The sequence below is a fragment of the Chlamydotis macqueenii genome, chromosome 8 (assembly GCF_036417535.1).
Source record: "Chlamydotis macqueenii isolate bChlMac1 chromosome 8, bChlMac1.mat, whole genome shotgun sequence".
In the NCBI taxonomy this organism is placed as follows: Eukaryota; Metazoa; Chordata; class Aves; order Otidiformes; family Otididae; genus Chlamydotis; species Chlamydotis macqueenii.
In genome coordinates, this window is record NC_141563.1 from 16,955,649 (window position 1) to 16,982,382 (window position 26,734).

Below are 26,734 nucleotides of genomic sequence, written 5' to 3' on the forward strand. Positions count from 1 at the left end.
TGATAACTTTTTTTTTTTTAAAACAATATCCTACAATTCTTTATCATTCCCCAGAAAGCAACTGATAAATAACTCAACTTCTATTTATCTCTTTGCCACCTGGGATGTGATTGGTGTGGTACAAAACAGAAAGGTGGTGTTTATTTTTAATTAAAAAATATCTTTTTATGTTTTTTGTGTGTATACACATAAAAATAGATATAAAAAATAAACTCCACATTGGGGAATACTGATATAATAACAAGATGACTAACACCTGAAGTCATTTAATACATCTTCTCTTTATCTTAAATCCAGTTCTGCCCTCTGTAGCCTACAATGGACATCGGTGTTGTGCAATAGCATTATATGGAAGCGCTAGCCAGGCTGTACAATATAGGTAGTCCTTCCTGGTTTTTATATACTTAATTTTTAAAACTGATTGCTGAACTGCCATTGCTATTTCATATAAAATGCACTTTTCCTGCATTTTTCTGTCTTCCCTATTTTCCTTTGTGCTTTATAAATGTATTGTGTTTTCTTGGCAGGGTGTGGAGTGCATTGTTTGCAATGGAAGTAACTAAGAATGGCTATGATTTCTATCTAATTTTCTTGTCTTCTCCCCTGGCCTTTCTTGGACTTTAACAAAAGAAAGTCCTGTACAAAGAAAGTAGAGGTATTTTGCAGACAGTACAGAATCTTTTCTGGTACTCTGTAATAGTGTGTATATATATATTTAATAACTTACAGAACAAAGAAACCCAGATCCTGGTGTGGTATCAAGTCCCAGCAGAAGTCTTGTGATAGAAATCATATAATCTTTCACAAATGACTGCCAGATTTTTAACAAGGGAGATAGAAAAGAAAAAAACACTTCAATGAACAGATGAGCAGGTAACCATTTGCACCATGTGTGAATTTAAAATAAATTGTACATCTGTGTTTACAATAAATCTCTTCAGCTTTTAAGCATCTTAATCACTGTAGAAATAGCTATCCCTTTCTTTTTGCTGAATCTGCTTAAATAAAATAAGTTTTCTTATTTAGCTTTGCATATGCATGCAGTGTACACACAGGATTCAAAGAAACTAAGGCGTAATAGAGCACCATGAAAGCCAAGATGAACATAGATGTAAGATCAGTGGAAGTAAGGTGTTAGCCTTACTAGGTGTGAAATTATAGTAATGAACTCTTCTGTGCAAAAGACATGCTGTCATATGTTAGATGGATCTGCAGTACAGAAGAGTGGGTAATACTGAGTTAAGACTGATATTATTTTAATTCAAAAAAGTAATTTGCCTTTGGCAACCCATCTGGTTTTTTTAATAGCTGATCTGCCTTATCTCAGGTCAAGCTTGTTGCTCTGCTAACAGAAGTGTTTTGCTGATTGGTTAAAAGGTAGAGATTAAGTGAAGTGTAGAAGGCATAGACTAAGACCAGGAACAGACATTTGATCAGCTGAAATCGCCGATATTTGTTCTCCTCACGAGCTAAGCTGCTGGAGTCAGAGGCCATGTGGGTGCTCTGCTAGCTGTGGTAGCACTGCTCATGTCACCTCTTCTTGGGTATGTATAGTAGGGTGTTGGAGCATAGTCTCAGACCCTACCCCATGCTAGGCAGAGAGCCCCCTGTTGTTATCTGTGTTTTTATACCCATAGATCCTCTAACCACCACCAGGTGTCCCTTATCTTTTTTCCCCACCATCAGGTGGTCCTCGATCTTGCTTTCCTTCTCTTGGAAAGTCCCTTATTTCTCAATCCCATAGCTTCTGATATTCGTTGCTACCAACAGCAGGGCAGCAGCTAAGCTAGCACTGTCCTGTGGAACATGCTCTGTTATCTTTTGCCTTTGTTCCTGGTACAGACGCACACGTTAATGGCTTACATGTAGGAAAACAAGGTACCTAACAATTAGGTACAATAAAATTGGTGGTAACAATGTATGTCTGTGTTAAGGTAAGGCACGTTGTTGTTCATCATACCTGATAAAGCAGTGTATCCAACATACTGATGCTGAAAACCCTGCCAGCAGCGAAGGGTAGTCGAAACATAAATGCCAGATTAGATCCCTTCTCTCGCTCTTTCTGTTAAGGAATTAAAAAAGAGAAAATACTTTTGGTGCTGGTTTTGGAAGGACTATAATAAGAACATCAAACTGATATTGCCTTGAAATAGGTCAGAATTTTAAAATCCCTTTATTCTTAATATAGGTTTTTTGTTTGTTTGTTTTTTCTACAAACACGTAGCATCTTTGTTCAGTATTTACAGTTTTTCAGGTTGAAAGATTTTGTTTAATTTCTAAGTTGTTTCAATCATCACATCTCAAATTGCATGGACATATTTTACCAGATAATTTAAAAAATTCTTTAGGAACTTGAACTGTGCTTAGAGCAAAGCTGTTGTTATTCCTGCTCCAGTGCTTTGGTGCTGACAGTGGACTCTCATGCAGGTCCAGAAGCCTACTAAGAACGGGAACGTGAAACACGAACAGATTCTGATGCAAAAGGGCAGACATGGCATTTCAGTGAATGTGAGGATGTGAGAGGAGATCAGACATGGACTGGTGTAGAAACATCTTGCTCTGATGGTTCTAGGGAAGGGATGCAGAAAAACGTAACTATTGTTACGCATTTTTTCTCATGACATCTCACTTGCAGAAGAATCGCACCACCATGTGCTTCCTGTTCCTTCAGTTAGCAGAGTGCAAAACTACAGGTTGGAAGTGGTTTTGTTATTTTAAGGAGAGAAGAAATATCAAGCTTTCAGTGAACAATAAGATGTGTTCTCAAAGTACAGAAATGTTACATGTCTACGAATATAAGCACATATGGATACTGTCGATAGTCTGGATGTACCTGTTGATTTCTGTGGCTTCATATAAGTGGAGGTAAAAAAGATGTCACATACAAAAAATTTCCTCTCCAGATAAAAATACACAGCACATAACTCTTGAAAATGTGACATTAATCTGTCCTTTATAAAGTGTCGCCTCTGTCAATCTCTTCAGATTAAAAGGATTTCAACTATTTTTAGGGAAATATAATTATTATTTCAGGGGTATTTTTTTTTTTCATTCCAAACATTCTCTGTGTTCTGACCAAATAGTATTGGTTTGTATTCGAGTTTCCTCTCCGTAAGAGATGCAGACATACATATACACTCATGCTCTCTCACACACATGCACACACACAGGCATGTATTAATGGCTGAGCAGCAAAAGGGTGTTTCTAGCAAGCTGTGTACTTCTGACAGTTGAAGAAGCAAGCAGTCTAATAGTATAAAGACCACTTTACTTAAATGAGCATACCATTGTGCTTACTGGTGTAAGCTACAGAAACAAGAACTTATGTATTTCTGTTGCAGTTTGATCTCATATATTTGCTTTTCTTGTGTAGTGAGACAAAGTAGAAGATATTTTTCTTCAATTGCTATTGAGAACAAAAACTTGTGTGTGAATTGTAGAAAAGATTGTAAATTTTGTTTTAATTTTGAAGTATTTGTTGTAAAACTGTGTGCGTATTATAACATGAATTACATTTAAATCCTTTTAGATTCATGCTATAAAATATTTAATAGGGAACTGGCTGTGAAGTGACTATCCTCCTATCACGTACATGAGGTATTATGTTTATCTTTCCATCTGTTTAGAGGAATTTGCAGCAGATTCTGGTGTTGTGCCAAGAAAGGTGGGATTAAGGCAAGAGATATTTGGGAAATAATTTTATTCTTACCCAAAATTCTGACAATAAACATAAGGATGTTCCTATTTGTTTTATTTTAAAATGGAAACCTAGAAGTTTATTCTCCCCCTTTATTTTAAATTTCTTATATTGTTTTCTTCCATCTGTTATTACAGGCTTGCTTTTTTTTTTTTTTTAATTCTGGCATAAAAGAGATTTGTGGAAAATGCAGTTTTTACTGAGGCACTTTGCATTGAGATCTGCTTTATTGCTTGCAGACAGAGTAGATTCCCAGAGAATACTGCGGGTGTTGAAGCCAGAAATGTGCCAGAATGCCCCAGCAGTTTTATTTCACAGTAAGTGTGATGCCCAGGAGCTCCTTACCTGACAATTTTTGGCATTAATGAGGAAGGAGATATAACTACTTAAAGAAAATCATAGATCATTTCTAGGAACATAAATAAAAAATCATGGCATGACTGCCTCCTGTAGAACTTGACATGTGTGGATGAGATTTTAAGACACAGCTATTAATAGATGGAGATCTTTACTTCATCCTCAGTCTGCCTGTGTTTGTGGCTTTGCTAAAGTCATGAAGTTCAGAATTTTTACTGCTTTCTAAGTAATAACAGGAGTACACCTGTGGTTGTGAGAACTTCTTAACATGTGCTTTCTCCATGCAGGCCATTTAATTTGAAGTTAATTATTTTCTTTTAGGTCTGCATATTGTCAGAGTATCAGAGGATATCTGTCCAGAAGGTCAAGTTTCATAAGCTTTGCAGTGTATTTTCTTCTTTTCTACTTCCATTTATATTTGTATCAAAGCCTTTTTAGGGTTCTTTATCATGGTTTTATTTTTTTATTATTTCTAAATAAATACCTATTCCTATAAATAGTTAATTCTGTTATACCTGTAACAAAGTACCAAGCCCAAACTAACCTGGAGCCCTAGGTCAGCACGGAGTTTGGTATTCAGATTTATTTATCTCTAAAATGAGGAAAGTTGCAGGTGCAGCAGCAGATGGACTTCTCTGATTTGCATATCTTTCTTCGGCAGCCCATTAGGTTGAAAAGTCAGTTTTGTAGGCATGTTTCAGTGCTACCTGAAGGCAACTTGCCTGATTTTTGTTGTCTTTCTGAAAATGAGGTGCTTAATGCAGAAATAACAATCAACGGTACATTTGACGACATTAGATAATTTCACTTGAATTTTTAATTGCCTTTCTTTTTGCGTGAGGGACTCCTGAAACACCAAATGAACTACAGCACCACCTGTGAAGTCCTCCCTGTAAATGTTAAGATGAAATGAGTGGGAAATATCAACAGCAGGCGACTTCAACAGCAATGAAGAAAATGTTATTTATTAACATAATTTTTCTACCTCTATTTCAGCATAGCACAGTTTGGATAGGAAGTTAATGAACTGTTCAGCTTCCAGATATATTAACAACTTTACATTTGCCCAATAAATTAATAAACATATGGAATAAATTATAATATTTCTAATAATTTCCAGAACCTTTGCTGGAAAAATGAAGGAGCCTATGTAAAGCAAGAACGAGAACATAGATAAAAATCCTAGTTTCACTGCTTTGAAGTAGACAGCCCATGAAGTGTTCCAGAAGCAACTGTAGACACCACATACTGGGAAAGCTATTATTACTATTCTTACCTCCCTTTATCACTAAACTGTATGGATTAAGGGAATATGTTAAAAAAAAAAAAAGAAAAAAAAATGCAGTCAGTTATAGTACACTAAGGAGCTAAGTTAGGTTGGAACATAGACTTGGAGGTGCCATCTGGCTGTTGGCACTTGTTGCCTAAAATAAACTGGCAATGTATGATTCCAGCCAGTTCCAGATTATTCTTCCTGAAGGTACCATTGAGGGAGGGAGTGATAAAATGGAGGAGCCACAGGTGCAAACCTTAATGTGTCGTGGAAGTGACATAATCCAACGGAAGATGTGCCTCCCACTAGAAACTGCTCGTCTCTTTCTGGAAAAACTTTCATCTAGCTTCCTCACAGTTCTCTATGTGCTTATGAGAATACCACCCAAGTAAGATTAAGACTTCATTCTATTTCAGGCAAAGGTCGACAAATCACAAAAGCTCACCCAGATATTTCCATCTTGTGGTCAAAATATAAACATCATAGTCAACTGAGTAAAAGCTTGATTTCTAATACTTCTCCTATCTCATCTAGGCAGGCTCAATTTTTGCAGAATTTAATTCCTGTGTAAGAAACTGGGATCTGGCCTGTGAACACAAGTTTGTGTGAAAAGGCAGTTTTCCATTAAATATATATAAAAATTAACTATGTGAACTTCATACAGTAAATAGTGGGATACCTGAAATTCAGTGAAATATCTGAAATCCCCAAAGTCTAGGAAATTTACTGTGCAGCTAGGAAATGGGAATTATATGTTAATTCAGTATGATACTGATTTTAGCATTAATTCAGATTTTCTAAGATATGTAATATATCTGAGATGAAGAGATTGGGAGGCTACATGAGACAGCTTAGCAATAATACCTAGATTGATAGTAAGGGGGGAAAAGAGATGACTGGAGTAAAGGATGCACAGTGATATTTTTTGTCTTAGTGTCATGAACTCAGAAAAGGGCCTGAAAGATCACAAAGGCAATACTGTAAATTCTGTGGACTGCAGAGGTAGGTAGGTCAGAGGCCTATTAGAGGCTTGTCCTGGAATTTATCAAGTTAGATGCACAAAGGTACTTTCTATGGTCCATATAATGTTTTAGCAACAGTATTTTTGCCCCGTCCCTGGAAACGTTCAAGGCCAGGTTGGATGAGGCTCTGAGCAACTTGATCTAGTCGAAGGTGTCCCTGCTTCTTGCAGGGGTGTTGGACTAGATGACCTTTGAAGGTCACTTCCAACCCAAAATATTCTATGATTCTATGATTTTTCCTCTTCCCCAATGTAAGAAGGATGTGGACCTGTTGGAGTGGGTCCAGAGGGCTGGAGCACCTCTCCTATGAGGACAGGCTGAGAGAGCTGGGGCTGTTAGCCTGGAGAAGAGGAGGCTCCAGGGAGACCTTAGAGCGGGCTTCCAGTACCTAAAGGGGGTTGATAGGAAAGACAGAGTGAAAACTCTTTCGCAGGGCCTGTTGTGATAAGATGAGGGGTAATGGCTTTGAAATAGAGGGAGGCAGATGCAGACTGGATACAAGGAAGAAATTTTTTTACAGTGAGGGTGGTGAAACACTGTAACAGGTGGCCCAGGGAGGTGGTGGATGCCTCATCCCTGCAAACATTCAAGGCCAGGTTGGACAGGGCTCTGAGCAGCCTGCTCTGGTTGGAAATGTCCCTGCTCCTTGCAGGGGGATTGGACTGGATGGCCTTGAAAGGTCCCTTGCAGCCCAAACCATTCTATGGTTCTATTTTGGACAAACAAATTAAATTAAGCTTGAAAATACCAACACGTGCACTACAATGTAGAACATATGAAGGTTTTATCTAGCAATTACTGTTATTATGCTATTGTCACTAGGATTGCTCTTCAACAGAGAACAATTGCCATTCTCAAACTGTCACAGTAATGCAAATACCCCATGCAGATACAAGCAAATGTGTACAGAATATGTAATCATAGTGCCTTTAAAGTGAATTGGAATTTAAAAAAAATGCATTATAATAAAAGCTGTATATGTTTTAACTGTTTAGTCAATTAAAATATTTTCCAGGTTAATTGTCCGTGGTAGCCTCCTGGAAAACCATATTAGTTCTAAATTCTCAGTTATCTAAAAATAATCAATTTTCCTTGGGCAAATGCTGTGTCCACCTCTGTCCAAAGGGTTGATGGACTAATACTATATTGTAAAGTGATGGAATGGAACTCAAATGAAACCTATTTCTTAAAGGAGAGTAGAATCATAGAATCATAGAATGGTTAGGGTTGGAAGGGACCTTCAAAGGTCATCTAGTCCAACCCCCCTGCAAGGAGCAGGGACATCCCCAACTAGATCAGGTTGCTCAGAGCCTCATCCAGCCTGGCCTTGAACGTTTCCAGGCATGGCGCCTCCACCACCTTTCTGGGCAACCTGTTCCAGTGTTCTATAACTCGCATCGTAAAAATTTTTTTCCTAATTTCTAATCTAAATCTACCCCCCTCTATTTTAAAACCATTACCTCTCGTCCTATCGCAACAGGCCCTACTAAACAGCCTTTCCCCATCTTTCTTGTAGGCCCCCTTGAGGTACTGGAAGACCGCTATCAGGTCTCCCCGGAGCCTCCTCTTCTCCAGGCTGCACAGCCCCAACTCTCTCAGCCTGTCCTCATAAGAGAGGTGCTCCAGCCCTTTTATCATCTTCGTGGCCCTCCTCTGGACCTTCTCCAACTGGTCCATGTCCTTCTTGTGTTGGGGGCTCCAGAACTGGACACAGTACTCCAGGTGGGGTCTCACCAGGGCAGAGTAGAGGGGGAGAATCACCTCCCTCGACCTGCTGGCCACGCTTCTCTTGATGCAGCCCAGGATGCGGTTGGCCTTCTGGGCCGCAAGGGCGCATTGCCTGCTCATGTTAAGCTTCTCATCCACCAGCACTCCCAAGTCCTTCTCCTCAGGGCTGCTCTCAATCCATTCCCCGCCCAGCCTGTATTTGTGCCTGGGATTGCCATGACCCAGGTGCAGGACCTTGCACTTGGCCTGGTTGAACTTCATGAGGTTGGCACGGGCCCACCTCTCCAGCCTGTCAAGGTCCCTCTGGATGGCATCCCTCCCTTCCAGCGTGTCGACGGCACCACACAACTTGGTGTCGTTGGCGAACTTGCTGAGGGTGCACTCTATCACGCTGTCCATGTCGCCGACAAAGATGTTGAACAGGGCCGGGCCCAGCACGGACCCCTGAGGGACGCCACTCGTGACCGGTCTCCACATGGACATTGAGCCGTTGACCACCACTCTCTGAGTGCGGCCATCCAGCCAGCTCCTTATCCACCGAGTGGTCCATCCATCAAACCCATGTCTCTCTAGTTCAGAGAGAAGGATGTCGTGCAGGACATTGTCAAAAGCTTTGCACAAGTCCAGGTAGGTGATGTCAGTTGCTCGTCCCTTGTCCACTGATGCTGTCACCCCATCATAGAAGGCCACCAAATTGGTCAGGCACGATCTGCCCTTGGTGAAGCCATGTTGGCTGTCACCAACCACCTCCTTGCTCACCATGTGCCTTAGCATGGTTTCCAGGAGAATCTGCTCCATGACCTTGCCAGGCACAGAGGTGAGGCTGACCGGCCTGTAGTTACCTGGGTCTTCCTTATTCCCCTTTTTTAAAAATTGGGGTTATGTTCCCTCTCTTCCAGTCATCGGGGACCTCACCAGACCGCCACGACTTCTCAAATACGATAGCCAGTGGCTTGGCAACTTCATCCGCCAGTTCCCTCAGGACCCGCGGATGGATCTCATCAGGTCCCATGGACTTGTGCACCTTCAGGTTCCTCAGATGATCCCGAACCTGCTCTTCGAGTACAATGGGCAGTTCTTCATTCTCACAGTCCCTGCTTGCACCTTCTACAGCTTGGGCGGTGGGACAGGAACTCTTGTCGGTGAAGACTGAGACAAAAAAGTCATTGAGAACCTCAGCTTTCTCCATGTCCTGGGTAACCAGGACACCAGTTCCCTTCTGGAGGGGGCCTACATTTACCCTGGACTTTCTTTTGTCCCCTACGTACCTAGAAAAGCTCTTCCTGTTACATTTTATATCCCTGGCCAGATTCAGTTCTGCCAGGGCTTTGGCATTCCTTACCTTATCCCTGGCCACTCGCGCGGCCTCTTTGTAGTCCTCCCAGGCTACCTGTCCCTGCTTCCACCCTCTATAGGCTTCCTTTTTCACTTTCAGTTGGTCCAGGAGCTCCTTGCTCATCCACGCCCGTCTCCTGGCCTTTTTGCCCGACTTGTTTTTCATCGGGATGCACCTCTGCTGAGCTTGGAGGAGGTGCTCCTTGAATATGGACCAACTTTCCTGGGCCCCTCTTCCCTCCAGGGCCTCCTCCCATGGCACTTGGCCCATCAGGTCCCTGAAGAGGCCGAAGTCCGCCTTCCTGAAGTCTAGGGCAGAGAGCTTGCCATGTATTTTCCTTGCTGCCCCGTGGATCTTGAACTCCACCATGTCATGGTCACTGCAGCCAAGGCTGTCCTTTAGTTTCACATCCCCGACCAGTCCCTCCCTGTTGGTGAGCACAAGGTCGAGCATGGCACCCCTCCTTGTCGGCTCCTCTATCGCCTGCAGGAGGAAGTTGTCATCCACGCATTCCAGGAACCTCCTGGACTGCCTGTGCCCTGCCGTGTTGTCTCTCCAACAGATGTCAGGGTGGTTTTAGCAAAAAATAATCTTTCATATTATCTCTGCAAACATAAAACTATTTCACTGTTTCCACTTGTTTGGAAAACATTGTTACAAAATCAGAAAAAGTGTTAAAATTATAACATTTAAATTGGGGGCAGGAGGAGGCAAATCTCCTTACCTTTTCTAATTTGGACAGCGCAAGAGAATAGCAGTCTTTGGCTCGGAATTGCATGAATCTCATATTGGCTGGGTGAGTTAGTTCTGTGATAATGCTTAGGCTTGAGAACAACCTGTATTGTAAAAGAATGGCACAGTTATACCTCCAGTTATAACAATTCACAAATGTAAGGCTCTATGTAATGTATCGCTTGTGCTCGTGTCCATGTTTTTAATGAAGTGCCTGAAATCTGTGCTGGTTTTTGGCACAATGAAATGCTGGTGTAATAGCAGAGGAAACTACAAAACATCCACTGTAGAATTCCCAAAGAAGCAAACATGCATTCAAAGGCTGAGCTTATAAAATATTTTAATACTAGGAAGGAACCACTTAATTTCATTACCAGAGATTTTATTTAATAATCTGTAAGAAACAACAACAAAAAAAAGGAAACCTATATAACGTGCACTTAATATCTGGTTGCATATAAACTACCATTTCATTAGAACTGGCTTATGTACTCTTTCAAATTTTTTTTTTTTTTTGGAGTTCTGTTTCTATGCTCTGTGTCCACAGACTGAGCAGCATAGATCAAAATTGACACCTCTTGGGAGCTGCTGAGAAAATGTATGCTTATGTATACTTATGTTTTCCCTTCAAAATGTTTGCATATACACTAATTCAGGCTTCCAATAACAAGAAACAATGCAGAAAGTTTAACTGTCATCTGGGTGAACTATACAGATTTTCATGAAGCAGCCTAAGGAGCCCCTCCCCAGCCCTCAGGGCTCTAAGATCTAGAAAGAAAATTGTAGTTTATGCTATGTAAATACTAAACAACTTGGAGTAGAACTCAGATTATTATTTGAGTATTTCCTTTACAGATTAGTGTCAGAAACAGAGATATGTATTTGTAATCTGTTCTGCTGATCCTGAAAGTACTTATCTACGTGTGACAACGGATAATTGTAGTATTAACGACATCAATAATACAGCTCTCTTGAAAGCTGAATTTATTAAGTTTGTATCAAATGGAATCTAATGTACATTTTTGCAAGTCTTTAGTCTTTTTCCCTCATTTTTGTAAGGAAGAACTTCACTGAAATGGCAATTCAAGCAGAGCCTAAATGTGGGGAAATGTATGTCAAAACTGCGTTAATGCCATGTTATTGCAATACAGTTGCAAGGTCTGATGCCAAAACATGAAAAAGCCTTGTTAAGTCTTAAACCAATATATTTCTTCTGATCTTTTTTTTATATTTGTAAAAGTACCATGCAGTCTTAAATTTGTGCTGAACCAGACAGACAGGTCATACATGAGTTAAAGCTGCCATCTAGTTGCAACCATTATGCAAGACAAGTGAATGACTATATAGTAAGTTCTAGTTGGATACCTATGGTACGCAGAGTACTACTATGATCTTTTTGGTTTGCTGGGGTTTTTTTTAGTATTTTACAAAGTAGAACACAAGTATGAGAAAAATCAACTGATACTTTGAAAGTTTTATTTTGTTTATTCAACCTATTTTTCTGTTTTAGATTTGGGAGTAAAATGTATTTCTGAAATATTTAAGTGGTGTATGTCAAAAATTCAGTGAGATACTCTAGCACAACACAGTTAAGAGTAGACTTGAATGATGCACGGATTAAGTTCAGTTATGGTTTCTAAATTAGATTTATGAAAGACACACCTGTGCTAGTATCAGGTACAAATTAAAAAACTCCAAGTTAGAAAAAGATAGTACTAGTTTCTCATCTAACATAAGATTTTGCTTCTTTTGGGCATGTGCAGAAATGCTAAGAGAATTTAACTGCATTTTCACACCTGGTTGCACTAAAAAAGCCCTCTTCATTGAAATACTTGTGTTTTAATGAGCTCAATTTTCTACAACAGCGGCTGATGTTAAGGGCTAGACTCAAGTCTCAAATCAGGGAGGCATTTCATACTTGACTGTGTAGTGTGTTTTGATTTTGGGGGCAGGGGGGTGTTAGTGGTTTGTTTGTTTTTTTTTTTAATTGCTTTGGTTTTTTTAAGCAAATAAGATCTTTTTTTCACAGTTTAAAGGGATATGTATCTTTTGATACTTGTTGAGTCAAGATATTTAACGCAAAGTGAGGCTTTCATTAGGAGAGGTTCTTAAATGAACAGGAAATCTGAGTGTATTTAACTCTTCATTACAGCACTGCTTCTCAGCCTCTTTACTAAACTGGTAATTTTTTCAATCTGTGTTTAGTTACTCCTTCATGAATCTTAGTATGTTGTTGTCATATGCAATGTTGCATAATGTGCTTAAAAACCTAATTTTTGTTCAAATCTAGATACTCAAAATGTGATCACTTACTGCTAACTTCATAGTGATGCATTGCTTACCTTTTAGTGTTAGAAGGATCTGCTTTTCATACTGGCTTTAGCATCACTGTGAAAGACTGCTGCACTGAGGACAAATTTCTTTTTTCAACTATCTTTGGTCCTAAGTCTTCAAGAGTAGCTTTGTTTTCCTTCCTGCAAACCTGACAGTTGACTTTAAAAATGATCATCCAGTTTTGGGATGCACAGAATTTCATCTGAGATTACAGGAGAATACCTCAGGATTCTGAGTGTATTGTGAAGCAGGGTGGGAAAAGTTTGCCCATGTGAGAGGTTCATATAAGGCAAAAACTCAAGTAGAGGAAAGAAAAAAAAAAAATCATTTTTTTATCTGAGTACAAAAGACATTAAGTATTTCACAATTAATGAGGATGCATAGATAGATTGCAAAAATGTCTTACCTAAAGAGCGTTTGAACATTTACAATAGTCTTGGCATCTGCCATGTAGTCTTCCTCGGCACTCATTGTACTTTCTTTGTCCACCACCACCATGTTAGCTGCAAAGGTGACCCCACATCTTAATAAGTCATCAAGGCTTTTGTGAAGAGAAAGAGGGAGAAAGAAACAAGCAAATTAAGTATGGAACACTTAAAAGATTAGGGGTGGTTGGAATTTGCAGATCACAGGCTGAGTTGCTGGTTCCCTTCATCTCCATGTACATGTCATAACTTCCAATATCATCTATTTCAAGTATGTAATCTCAGTTAATTGATAGAATAGAATATGAATAGTTATTTTCCTTGAAGTCATACAGAATGCACTTCAGTAGATTGTTACAGTCCCTCTTGTTTTGCTAAGATTATAAACTTGTTTCACCTTTTTAAAATGAGCCTTTAACTGTGTACTTGGGAAGACAATATGTCCTTTCATGCTGCAACAACTTGCTTCATAACAATTTTCTTAGGTTCCTAAGTTTAAGTAACGTATTATAAATGCTTTTTGAAATTTTGGGTAAGGAAAACTCTATGAATTTGTGGTATTTATTTTACATCTTCTACATATTCTTCCAAAACAAATACATAATATAATCATTTTTGAAACTGCAGTATCACCAATAGTTTGCTACAACAAAAGAAAGGTTGTATTTTATATTATCTATAGTAACAACTTCAGTGCATGAGTAGAACTACGAACCTTCTCAGAGTAACTTGTATTTCTGCTTTTTAAGTCTTTCAGTTGATCCCTGAAAATAGCATCATATTCTGAAATACTCAGATTTTCTACATTTCAATGTTTGACAAGCTTAACAGCTATTCTTATTTTAGCAGTTATATTCAGCTAATTTGTGGAGAATTTAAAAAAATGCTGATTTAGAAGTATAATTCTAGTTCTCAGGTACCTCTAGCAATAGGTTTCTTAATATTGAATAGAGTTCTACACAACTGTGAAATCTGTTCAGTTACGGACCTCAAATGATTTGTACCTGTAGACTGTAGAACAGATATCTAGTACTTGATGACATATTTTGATGAAGTCCATCCCAGCTATGAATTTTGGTAAAGCTATTTTTCTGCAAGCCATCCACTTCTGAGATGATGACATTTCATGCAAGGTGACCAAATGACCAATATGTTAGATACTTAAAGGAAGTGGGTGACACCTTGGGAATGTATTCTATACTCATTAAATAAGAAAGGAAAATTTGCATATTTTACATTGTAGTTCTTAGCTAAAGATGATCAACTTCTTTTAGTTGTACATGATTTAAAAGCATGTTTAGGAAAACACAGGGAATAAGTATGAACTTTTTTGGTTTAGAGGAAGAAATGTAGAAAGTGAAAAACATTGCTTGTAGGTACATTGCCTGTTACAAGTGGTGTCCCCCAGGCGTCGGTACTTGGGCCCATCTTGTTCAATATCTTTATTGATGACCTAGACGAGGGGATTGAGTGTACCCTCAGTAAGTTTGCAGATGACACCAAGTTGGGTGGCGGTGTTGATCTGCCTGAGGATAGGGAGGCCCTTCAGAGGGATCTGGATAGGCTGGATCACTGGGCTGAGCTGAATGGGATGAGGTTCAATAAGGCCAAGTGTCGGGTCCTGCATTTTGGCCACAATAACCCCATGCAGCTCTATAGGCTCGGAGCTGAGTGGCTGGAGGACTGTGAAGAGGAAAGGGACCTGGGGGTGTTGGTTGATGCTCAGCTGAACATGAGCCAACAGTGTGCCCAGGTGGCCAAGAGGGCCAACGGCATCCTGGCCTGCATTAGAAATAGTGTGGCCAGCAGGAGCAGGGAGGTAATCATCCCCCTGTATTCGGCACTGGTGAGGCCGCACCTCGAGTATTGTGTTCAGTTTTGGGCCCCTCACTACAAGAAAGACATTGAAGCCCTGGAACGTGTCCAGAGAAGGGCAACAAAGCTGGTGAGGGGTCTGGAGCACAAGTCGTATGAGGTGCAGCTGAGGGAGTTGGGATTGTTTAGTCTGGAGAAGAGGAGGCTCAGGGGAGATCTCATTGCGCTCTATAGCTTCCTGAAGGCAAGTTGTGATGAGCAGGGGGTTGGCCTCTTCTCCCAGGCAACAAGCAGGACCCGAGGAAACGGCCACAAGTTGTACCAGAGGAGGTTTAGATTGGACGTGAGGAAAAACTTTTTCTCCCAAAGAGTGGTCAGGCACTGGAATGGCCTGCCCAGGGAGGTGGTGGAGTCTCTGTCCCTGGCAGTGTTCAAGAGGCGGCTTGATGAGAAGCTACAAGATATGGTTTAGTAGCTGTGGCAGCAATGGTAGTGGGAAGACGGTTGGACTAGATGATCTTATAGGTCACATTCAACCATGTGGTTCTATGATTCTATGATTCTTTGAAAATCTCACAGTGCCTATGGGATCACCAAGGTAAATCTGTAACTGTATCACTGTTATTATTTTAAAGCCCTTGTTACAACAGGTTGAGATGGAGAAACATTGAGTCTCCAGAATTCTCACTGAAAAACTCGATTCTGTTAATTCAGGGTAGGAAATAAGGGGTTTTTTTGTATTTCTGCCTGGGGAATGAGTATTATGTAGCCTTACCTCAGTATTAGCTATGTAGTGAAGCAAAACTTTTTTTTTTTCTTTAAATTGACACTGTCTACATAGGAGTTCACTAAAATGAGCCCTTGCCCTTCTCTTTTTTTTCTGCCTGATTTTTACGTTAGATCTATGTTGCTAAGCCCAGATATGCAAATATGTATTCACAGAGATGAAGACAGAAATGTAGGAGTAGGTGATATTTTAAGTAGCAGTAAATGAAGACTGTTGGACACATTCAAGACTGTCTACATTACGTAGCTATCTTTATCCAGTCAGTAAATCCAAACAAATTATAACTAAGTACAGAATGACAGTAGATTCAGGCTGTAATCTGGCAATTTGCGGAAACGCACTAATGCGGCTAACTGTTAATCTTAAATTTTTGAAGAGATTAACCTCTATTCCCTGTCACATCTTTTACTAATTATATCCTTTGTAAGTCAGAAATATGAAATCCCAAATTACAGCACACAGACACAAACCATCCATGCAAAAATATCATCTTCAAATACAACATACACTTAAACATGCAATGTCAATACACACAACAACAAACCACTGAGCACTACAATGTTAAGTTTTCTAACAGTTATTTCACCTACTTGTCGATAGAGCCCACCATGTAGTAAACCATTGGAAACCAACAGATTGCATCCAGAAAATGCATATCTGGCCTAAGCAGCAGATGGGATTACAAAATGAAACACAATATCACAACAGCAGCATCTCTTCTAAAATATTTCAATAAACTGGTAGCTTTTACAAAAATAATAACTTTTTAAAACTTTGGCAGTGTAATATCACTTTAAACAGAAAATAGGTTTGCAGAAAGCTGTGAATCAATTTTGCTGTGATCATAAAGAATGATCAGAATTAACAAGTTTTATATTAATAAATGAATCTCTTAAATCAGAACATTTATGGCACAGTACAATTCCAGATATAAGAATGAATAACTGAAGGCAAAGACATGCTACCAAGTTATATTCCAATGCATGACTTAGCAGTACTTAAAATAAGCAGTGAGAATTTTTAATTAAAATGTGAAGTGGAAACCCAATCATCATTTGGTGCCCACAGCTCCATTCAAGTCAATGAGGCAATCTTAGATGAAACATTACTTTTAAAATGGACTGTGAGAACTAAGATACCATATTATATTGCATTGCTTCTTTAATCATAGGTTTTACTGTGTTTCTTCTTATATACCAAGAGACATTGGAAATCTTAAAACGCATGTGATGCGTAGATATGAGAATAAGCATACTGTAATAAATTGCCTTGATAAACAGAGAAAATAGGAATATAACACAAGGCATAGATATGTTAATCAAAGGTGATTGAATTCCTAAGTCCAATGAAGTAAATCACAAAATTCCCATCGATTTCAGGGGCAGCCTCAATTCCACTTCGTGCATGTATGAAAATCATGCTGGCTTTTCGGCTAGCTTATATAGTCCCATTAATGCTGGCCTTTCAGAGGAGTAACCTCAAATGCTGTGTAAAGAGATACAACACTAGAGGGAATTAGTTTAATTAACAACCATAGCTTTTACTTCACGCTAATAAAAGGTGGTTTTAGCTGAAAAATGTCACAACAGCATTAAAGTACGTAAAGTCAGGCACTATGCTAGAAAAGAGAACAAGCAGTAGAGGGCACTGTATGCTCACATCTTTAATCTTAAAGTCACAAATTGGAAGTCCTTTAGCCTAATTTAGGCTTTTACCAATTTGTGTAATTCACTTTATGCCATAATATGTACATTAAAAAGCTTCTGTTTTGCAAACACAGGTGTACACACCTTCACTGAAGAGCTGTGTGAGGCAAAAGTGGGGCACTTCATAGGAAGCCTTTGTATAATAAATCACTTAAACTAGAACATTCATATGTAAAGGGAAGCCTCAGCATGGAATCCAGGCCACTCAGTGCCTTATGTTAAGTAGGTTAGTGTTGTCTGAAGTGCTGTCATGTAGCTGTGAAACTGTTACACAGCTTGCTTTTTACACTGTTTATGAAGTTATTTAATTTTAGCAGTAATATTCACATTAATTCAGGGTATTTTTAAGAAATACTTAGCTGAAACACTGGCCATGAAGAATAAGCTATTCACTATGGCATTTACAGTCAGTAAAAAGTTAATTTTGTATATGACTGTGAACACAGGGTATTATTTTTGTCACTAACTTTTATCAAAGATACATGTGCCATAATGTTTTGGATTTTAAGTTGGCAATGTGAAGAGCAACGATCTGTTTAAAACATACAAAAAAAAAAAAAAAAAACAAAAAAAAAACCCCAAAATAAAACCTTAAAACCTACTTACGGGTTATCCAAGAGTAATACAATGGGATTTAGTTCTTTCTTGGGTCGGTAGTAAGCTCTGAGTGGAACAATGAAGTTATATAAGCCATTTCCAGCAGTTTCTGCTGCAACTATAATCAATTTATTTTTGAATCCATAGGCTTTGGCGTCTTCATAGTAGTTATGCTGGCATCCCTAAAATCAAAATAAGAAACAAGTTTAGTGGATAAGAATAAAGAGATTTAGCTGTGACATTAAATGGCTTTTCTGTTAGAAATAGAAAATTGTATCAGATGACCCGATATGGGCCTGATTAGATGTAAGTGATGAAAAGGATGAGAAAACAGTATAGCCTAGTAAGTGCTGAACAAACCTCATAAGAAACCAGAATTTAACTCTGGTCAGATATAAGAGACAAATAAGAACGCTGTTTTATCCAGCAACAGAAACTCCCTTTACCTTATCTAGTCTCAGACAACAGAAGGGTACTTTTTCATGCAGAAGATGACAAAATGTGGGAGAGCTTCCAATATATGGAGAGTAAGGAGGATAGCCTTTGGCATACCTAGGAGATCAGAACAGACATTTTTCAGTACAGCAAATTACTGAAACACAGTTGACTCTACAGCTATTTGATGGGATGTTTATACCTGTAGAATAGCAGAGTCAAGTACATTAAATGAACTATGTTTAATAAGAATCAAAGGAATATCTTTTGTAACTTTGACCAATTTGATGTAATTTAGGGAAAGCTATCATGCTCTTGTAGACTAAAGGAATTTTGCTTGGTGCTTTTCTCTATGGGCAACTTTAGAAATAAGCTGATATGTTATAGTGTGCTATCCTAGTGTTTTTTTTCCTTCTAAGGAAAGAAAAAAAAAAAGAATGGAAAGAAAATAATTGTGGAACTTCTGCTCTTCCTTCTCCAGTTTTCTTTCAAACACTTAATCAAGAATGAGTGAGGTCATTACCTTTAATAACATACTTTCAATATGGTTGGAATAAATTTTAAATGGCAAATTCTCTCGCTGATGAGATGAAATTTCTAATTGACCTTAGTTTTTAATATGAGACCTTCTAAATCCTGATCCTTCAGTTTGCAGATTTAAGATGGCTTGTTCTATTATTTTTTTTTTCATTGGAGCTTTATAATCTTCCCTGGGGCTTCTCATGCTTGCCACTGTTAGAAAACTGGTTTAGGTGAGCCTCTGGCTTAATTGTGTATTTCAGTTTTAACATCCTTGTCAGTAATCCCATTAAAAATCTGCATGGCAGTTACAGGATTGAATCTTTTGCTTTTTATCTGAGTAATGCATCATTACTTTCAGTAATATGCTAACAAGCATTTTAAATTAGATGTAATAATTTTGTCTCCTACTGCTTTTTTTGTCGTTATTACATTTTGAAGTCAGACAGCTAGCCCTAGTGTTCAACAAGCCTGTTTATCAATCCGTTTATCACTGCATTCTCAGGACAGAAGTACTTATGTGTTTACAAATTAGTTGAGTCCTCTTTGTAACTAAAGAATGTAAGACAAATTGTCATAAAAAAATACTATTTAAAAACTTGCAATACACAAGTAGATCTTTGTAACTGAATATAGAAAATCTCCAGCAAATGGAGGAGTTAATCTGTTTTTTTATTTCAAAATAGGCATAATGGCATTCTGCTAACACACATTTGTTATTATTTGTTTGAATCTGCATTTCATAAAAGGGAGTAATTCCATAATTGGCCTTTATGGGTCTTGCTTGCTACAACTGTACGGATTGATCTGCATGTCAAAAAATTATCCATGCGGTTTACATAATATTAGCTTTTCCAATTATGTTTATTTTACATTTAATAATACGTACTCTAAGCCTGCAGAGACTTCATCATCTGACGGAGTAGTTTCATCTTCTGACTGGTCACTTAGCAGGTCACACGTCTGAAGTGAGGATGAGTCTGCAGTCTCCAAAACAGGCGCTATACTGGGCCGTCTGCCCTCCTTACCTCCCTCTGAAGGAAGAGCTAGCGTAGGTCCACTGGACAGTCGGCATCCCGTATCTTGTAAATCAATGGCCACTGTCCCTGAAGTAGCATTGAAAGCATTTTCTCAGTGTAGTTGTCAAAATGTTTGAATGAGATTCCCATGTTTAGTGGAGATTACCTGACTATATGGCCAAAGACTGAAAGGAATACTATATTGATTTTGTTTATTATATTAAAATATAACAAACACTTAAACTATACCTGAGGAAGCCTTTTCCTGCTCAGTAGCACTTTTTCTGACCATTATTTTCTTCTAAACTACCTTTTAAAAATCATGCCTTATGTAATTAATCCATATTTATATGAATAATCAATCTGTAGGTTCTTACTGAGCAAGGGCATGTTTTTGTAATTAAAGAAACTCATAAAAAAGTCATTACAAATGGCCAGTTATGAATGACAAAGAAATTACCCATGTGATTACCCAAGTTGTTTTACTTTGCATACATTTTATTATTTTTTTTTTATACAACAGTCTTAAGTTGTTTAATTCCATAATGTCAAATAAAAGAAAAACATAACCAAATTCTTATGTTGTGAGCTTCCACACCACCACCCTCCCCCTCCCCCCCCCCCACCACTTACCCATGCTGGCTATTATACTGTGTACAGGTAACCTAGATGCTCCATCATAAGACAATTTTGATTCATGTTTTTTTCTTGGTTTTTCTTGCTTTTTAAAAGCAGAATTCTCTTCTTTGGTGATATTTATATAAAAGCATATATCTGTAGAACTCATGATATACCGAGGACCTGGATTCAGCAAAATGTTTTTGTTATCTTCCTTTCTAACACCGATCAGACAGACTCCAAACCTTAATTAGAAAAGAAAAGGCATGGTTCATTTTGTATAGTCCTGTATATACCAGAAATTACACTGTCAAAAATGAACCTTCAGTATATTTCTATGTATTTTGCATATAAACATTTATAGATTTTTGGGTGACAAATATGTTTGAAAAATGTTATTTCCTAAATAGGCCACTTCTGGTCAAGCAGTTTTTAAGAGCTCGTGCATATCCAGGCATTTGAATCCAGCATTTTTCTTAATCCCCATAATATTCTTATAATGCAGTTCCAGTTTATTTTTTTTTTCTATCAGATGAATAGTCCCTTCTAGGAAAATATTAGTAGAAGAATTGATATATAATATGCAAAAGTATTCATCATGTTAAATTGTTGCACTATTCATATTTAATTGAAACAATTTTCAGAATTCATTTTTGCAATTCACTCCTAGAAATTTATTTGATTAACGATAGAAAATAAGGAATTAAAACAAAAAAGAAATACGTCTTTCTTTCACTTAAGTGTGAGTATAAAGTCAAGTGTTCAGGGTTTGATACATGTTTAAGTATATGCGAATATACATAATTTGTGTTCAGTTTGTACATTCATCTTGGAGCAGCACTGAATAAGTGATGCATGATCTAGAACCTAAAGAAGATACGTAAGCATCTAACAGAAAAAATAGCATTTTATTCTAAACAATCACCAGAATGTAGCATGTATTACACTTGAATTAAACATTTTGCATAAAATGAACATGCCACAAAAAAAAAAAGCCAGATTTCCAGGTGACTCCTTAACAATTTTTTTTTTTTTTTAAATGCATTAGCACCCTTGTACCTACCCTCTTCTATATTGAGTGCTCTCATATAACATGAGAGGGGGGGAGGGAGAGAGACTGCGTAGTCTGGTCCTGATCGGGGCTGAACTACGACAATCTCTCAGGTACAATTTTTCTCTGGTTGTCAGACTTATCCTATATATCCTCTATATTCAGTTCTCTCAGACAGAGCTGGCCTATACAGAACTAATGTGAGCTTTAGCTAACCAGCTGTAACTTACAGAAAAGTATCCATGAAATATATTAGCAGCCAGATATTCACACCTAGAAACAGAATAATGTGTAATACTGCACCTTGGAAAGAGGAGTTGTGCTGCAGTCGAAACAAATAATTATTTTTTTTAACTTTTAATTGTTGATAGGAAAATAAACATACTTTTTATGTGCATGGAAAGAAGCATACGTGAAGCTTTTCCCCTCATATTCAGCAAAAAAAGTACTTTCTTCCAGATTAATATGATACACTTCATTACCAGAGCATCTGCCATACATTTTCTGCCATTGTTCCGGTGATTGCTGACTCTCCCTGAAACATGTACAGATAAAGACAATAATTTAAAATTTAATGTAAAATTCTTATTAATCAGAACAGTATTTCATGGCATTAGAAACTACAAATGTCTATTTAAAAGGTCCCACAGGATAATCTGAAAGAAATATTTGAGATCAAAGCTTGGTAATACTGTAAGTACAGAGATTATTTTAATGAATTAAAGAACATTTTCTACTAATTAATAGGCATGTAAGATTATGTACTTTAATATCAGGAGAGATATGGCTGAATTACTTTAATTCACACCATAATAAGTAGATTCATTGCAATATAAAGATGATGGGTGAAACTAACAGCGTGCTCATTCTGTTTGTAAAGACAGTCTCTTCAGATGCTCCATGGCAAATTGTCTGGTTCCTCTTTGAAGCAGGTTAAAGAATCGTTAAAAATAACTTAGGTAGGAAAGACTTACTTGGCTTCAGCGACTTTAACAAAGACTTTTTTTTTTTTTTTCCCTACATTTCCTTACTGGTTTTCTCTAGCATTTACCCTATGGACATTTTAAATTTTTAGTTAATATGCCTTGTATACTATGACAAGTGTATACCTTCTTTTCTCTAGTGCAAGAAAATAAATTATTACTTTAACCATATTAAGCATATCACCCTTTATTATATGCAGCTAACCTTCTTTATCCAGATAGACTGTTAGTGGAAATGTTTCAAATGTCATCTAACACCAAAACTTGCAGACTTGGGGCTTCTGTGGACTTCTTTATTAAGTTTCATGTGGAAACAAGGTTCTGGCTGCATGAATTTTACTGGTTATAAAGGATCCACATATACACATGTATATATGCAAATAGGACATAAAACTGAATAATATGCTTTGTGTTTTGCCACTTGGACCTAAGATCTCAAGGTATTGGGATATGCTCCTTTGCTCATTTGTACATTTTCAGTATCTCAACACAATTTCTGTTTTAATTCAGTTTACTGTTCTCCACCCTCAGTGCAGAAACATTTTGTTTCAAGGTGCAAATAAATAAACAATTTTTATTGCAACAGTATTAACAAACAGTGCATGAGGCGTAGAATAGCAGAACTAGAAATGCAATCACAGAAGAAAATTTTTCCATGTTTCGCTCTTCCCCCTAAAATAAAATGTTCACCTGTTAAAAGTCTGCTTGGTTCCAGTGAGTTGTCTAAAAGCTTCCCATGGGGCTGTTCTGTAAAGATCACATTAAGGTCAAGTCAGAAAGGCTATTTTCTTCCAATATTATGTGTCATAATACAGACTCCGATGCAGTTCTGTCACTAGATTAGACAATTAGATAATATTTAAAGATAAATATTAATACTCAAGATCAATAATAAGATTATAAATAGGATTCAAGGTAGAATTTTGGTATCTTACAGACTGAAGTTTTGAATTTCATTAACAGCTGGGAAGACAACAGAATTATTTACATCTAATTTGTTTAATCTGAAATGTAGCATTACAGACCAAAGCCAGTTCATATAAACAGCAGCAAAGTTCCCCTTAATTTTAATAGCAAATTGATCTGGCCAAAGTTGCTCAGAAAATGAACATTTTCCCCAATCTCCTCACATATTTAGTATCAGAAGATAAGGTGGTTTTAATTTATGTACGTATGTTTCTTTTTGTTTACTGTTTATTGTATTTAATTCTATTTAGGATAACAGAGAATAGTATTTTTTTTCTGTGTTCTGCTGCTATATATTGCCTTTAACTTCCAGTAATTTCCCAGTGTTCTTATCTTCATGACTATCAGAAATGAGCTTGTATTAAGTGTCACACTATTTTTTAATAAATATAGGAAAGAAAGTCTCTGTAGAACAGGTAGCACTTCATTTGTAAGAGTCCAACAAACAGTTGTGACAATGTTTTATCTATGAACTGTTTAATTTCATTAAAATGTAAGTCACTTAGTTTAAGATCATAACTTCACTAAATTAGCAAATGTTAAGGAGCTAGAATTTGGAAGTGGTCATACTTTCCCTTATTGAATGACTTTTCACGAGGGAAATGACAAAAAGCAAGAAATGTTCTGGTCAGTACCTTGATAATCTTCTCTGGTTAGTTACACGCACCTGAAATACTGTTGAAAAAGATGACCCATTCCTTGTGGAATGGAAAGGCATAGGTAGACATTTGAACTTGTGCATCAACAGATAGGGGGCTCCTGTGACTGGAAATCTGAACTAATTATTAAGAAAATCCTCCCAATGACTTTGAATAGATTTTTAAAAGATTATGTAATGTTCGAAGCAGCTGATTCATTGCAGTCTCCCCATAATCCAACTCTGTTCTTTTTATACAAGGAAGTCAATATTCACAAGGAATTAAAACTCAGTTCCTACATAAATTTAATGCAGGTGCTGGTAGTAATCAGGATAATGAAAGGATAATGAAACAGGAACCAATGTAAAGGAAAGCAGTTCACTGTTAAAACTGGAAGTTTATTTAAGAAATATTCCATTATTTAGATCTAATTTAGTATTTACTTTGAATATAAATGCATGTATAGTTAATTTACTTGTAGTTAAATAAATATTTTCACTTAATCTTTTTACTTAATCAAATGTAAATGTTCACCTGATTTCATCTTTCATATGCATAAAGGTAATTTAATTTGTTTTAACAACTAGTAGTTAATTTATCATTCAACATTAGAAAATATCTAGAAAAACTAAAACAACTATTCTGATTTAAAATTTAGTCAAATCCAAAGCAGTTTTATGTCTGCAATACAATAACAACCTGTAGATGAAGCTCAAAACCAACACCTATTTTGAAAACAGATTTCCTGCTGAAGACAATGAAATACAAAATAATTTGTTTTACCAACACTGTTCAAACACTCTAGAGTTGGTGCAAGTCTCAGGAAATGCATATGAAGAATGTAAGTTAAAAAGGAATTTTTCATCTAAAACATTGTTGTATAGTCATTAAGGAAGTTCGAAACTAAATTTCCTAACTATAGTGCTTCTAAAGAGCAGATCTATACCTGTAGTTAGCTATGAGTTTATTTGAGTTAGCAAGTGTTTAAATCAATTATGGTATTACACATAAAAATTATTAATAAAAAAGTAAAATAAGGATAAGATTGGTAAAATTGGGACACTGAAGTGGTAATTCAGGAAAGAGAAATTATTTTCACATATTTAAATATTTTCTATTATTTTTTCAATTGTGTGTGATTACTGTCCTTTGAATTTAGAATTTTATATTCAAGAAGTGCATGCTTGTTAGAAATGAATGGTTAAATCTCTAGTTGTTAAAGATTCTCTTAACTAAATGTTCAAGGACACAAAACTTCCAGATTAAATGTGGCCTATGTAACACTCAGTTACAAGCAAAAAGTAAGCTCAAGTATATAATTACTTAGTGTTTTCAACAGCCCGGTAGGGTTTTTTAATAGGATCAGAGCAGTCTAACAAAAAGATAGCTTTGTTCTCATTTCCAGATTTTGAATGCTTGACTTGGTGATTTTTATCATGCATTGAACAGATTTGTGCACTTATGCAAAACTTAATGAAAAATTAAAATCACAGTTAAATTAGGCTTTTGAGAATATATTCCAACATTTCCAAGGGATTTTTAAAAGTTGTCAGGAATAAAGTGGAAGAAAAATCCCACCAGTTTGGGAATTGTGTACCTTTTTATATATAGGAATTATGTAAGTTTTTTTGTTTTTTTTTTTTTTTTTCAAAAATCACATGAAGGGAAGTAGCAAAAATATTAAATCTGAAAGCTTAGAAAGTGATATTTTGCGAGAGAAATACTTGATTTTTTGAGTTGCTTATTTTTAGCACTGTGAAGTCAAGACTATTCAAATTAGAAATATTTTTGAAGTTTTTTTCCATCTAATGTATCCGTTTTAAACTTTCACAGATACAGTATGGTTTTAAAGAACAGTCGTATCTATTCAACCAGTTAGTCCACTGTTAATACACATGCTCTGAAGTGTTCGAAGTTTGTAATTTTTCAGTATTTTGGAGCCCATCTGAGATTAAATGCCCTGATGAGTGCTGACTAAAGTATAAGAATGACAACTAGATGCTTTCACTTTTCCAGTCTTTCTGTATTTCTACAGCAAGCTTGTATGTTTCTGTAAGAAAGATTCAAAGTAACGCTGACAATTATTTGTGCAAAAAAACTGGTTTTGCTCCGAGCGTACAACGACCAGACTAGTAATCAGTTACTTTAACAACCTTGATCACAGAAATTAATTCTGATTGCAAAATAAATGATAAGCGCTTTTGCATTCTACTGTAGTTACTTTGCATCATAGTTGGGAATCTGTATAAATTATCAAAATGCCTGTGTTAAAAATGAAATGCTGAAGTTCTTAAGTATGGCAGAAAAGAGTCCCTTTCATATCTCTGGTTTTGTGCTGATGGAAAATTCTCTGCTAGCTGTTAAGAATACTACACTTCTTTCATGTACATGTAATATGAAATAGCTAAAAAAATGGTCTGTACTCTGTGCATGTCAGATAATGAGAGGTAGACGGATGAAGAATGTATTGCAACATGATTCTCAGGAGGCACAGAAAAAGAATTTTTTTGTCGTTTTATTAACAGATTCTAGTACAGACACTGCCATTAAAATCTTGACATTGGTTGTTCTTGGTTGTAAAAGTTCCAGCAATAATTTCAGTTTTCCCCATACTGGGCACAGGGGAATACTAGAAATGCCATGTAGAAGGTTAAATAACTCTGCTTGTAAATATCAAGATATTCTGGAGTTCATGG

The 26,734-nt window shown here is 37.1% G+C and overlaps 1 protein-coding gene across 3 annotated transcripts in view; it reads right to left on the reverse strand.

Moving 5' to 3' along the window:
* Positions 1-26,734, reverse strand: part of KCNT2 (potassium sodium-activated channel subfamily T member 2) — a 141,993-nt gene that overhangs the window by 15,887 nt on the left and 99,372 nt on the right. For 2 of the 3 annotated variants that reach the window (XM_086753724.1, XM_086753723.1), the window contains exons 16-26: positions 23,125-23,181; positions 21,837-21,986; positions 20,416-20,645; positions 19,653-19,869; positions 18,256-18,361; positions 17,819-17,991; positions 16,097-16,168; positions 12,886-13,020; positions 10,138-10,249; positions 1,961-2,062; positions 728-811 (exon numbers count right to left, since the gene is read on the reverse strand). In XM_086753724.1, coding sequence (XP_086609850.1) covers positions 728-811; positions 1,961-2,062; positions 10,138-10,249; positions 12,886-13,020; positions 16,097-16,168; positions 17,819-17,991; positions 18,256-18,361; positions 19,653-19,869; positions 20,416-20,645; positions 21,837-21,986; positions 23,125-23,181 — 1,438 coding nt within the window. The remainder of the gene's footprint in view (positions 1-727; positions 812-1,960; positions 2,063-10,137; positions 10,250-12,885; positions 13,021-16,096; positions 16,169-17,818; positions 17,992-18,255; positions 18,362-19,652; positions 19,870-20,415; positions 20,646-21,836; positions 21,987-23,124; positions 23,182-26,734) is intronic. The other variant, XM_086753725.1, reaches the window with a different exon arrangement.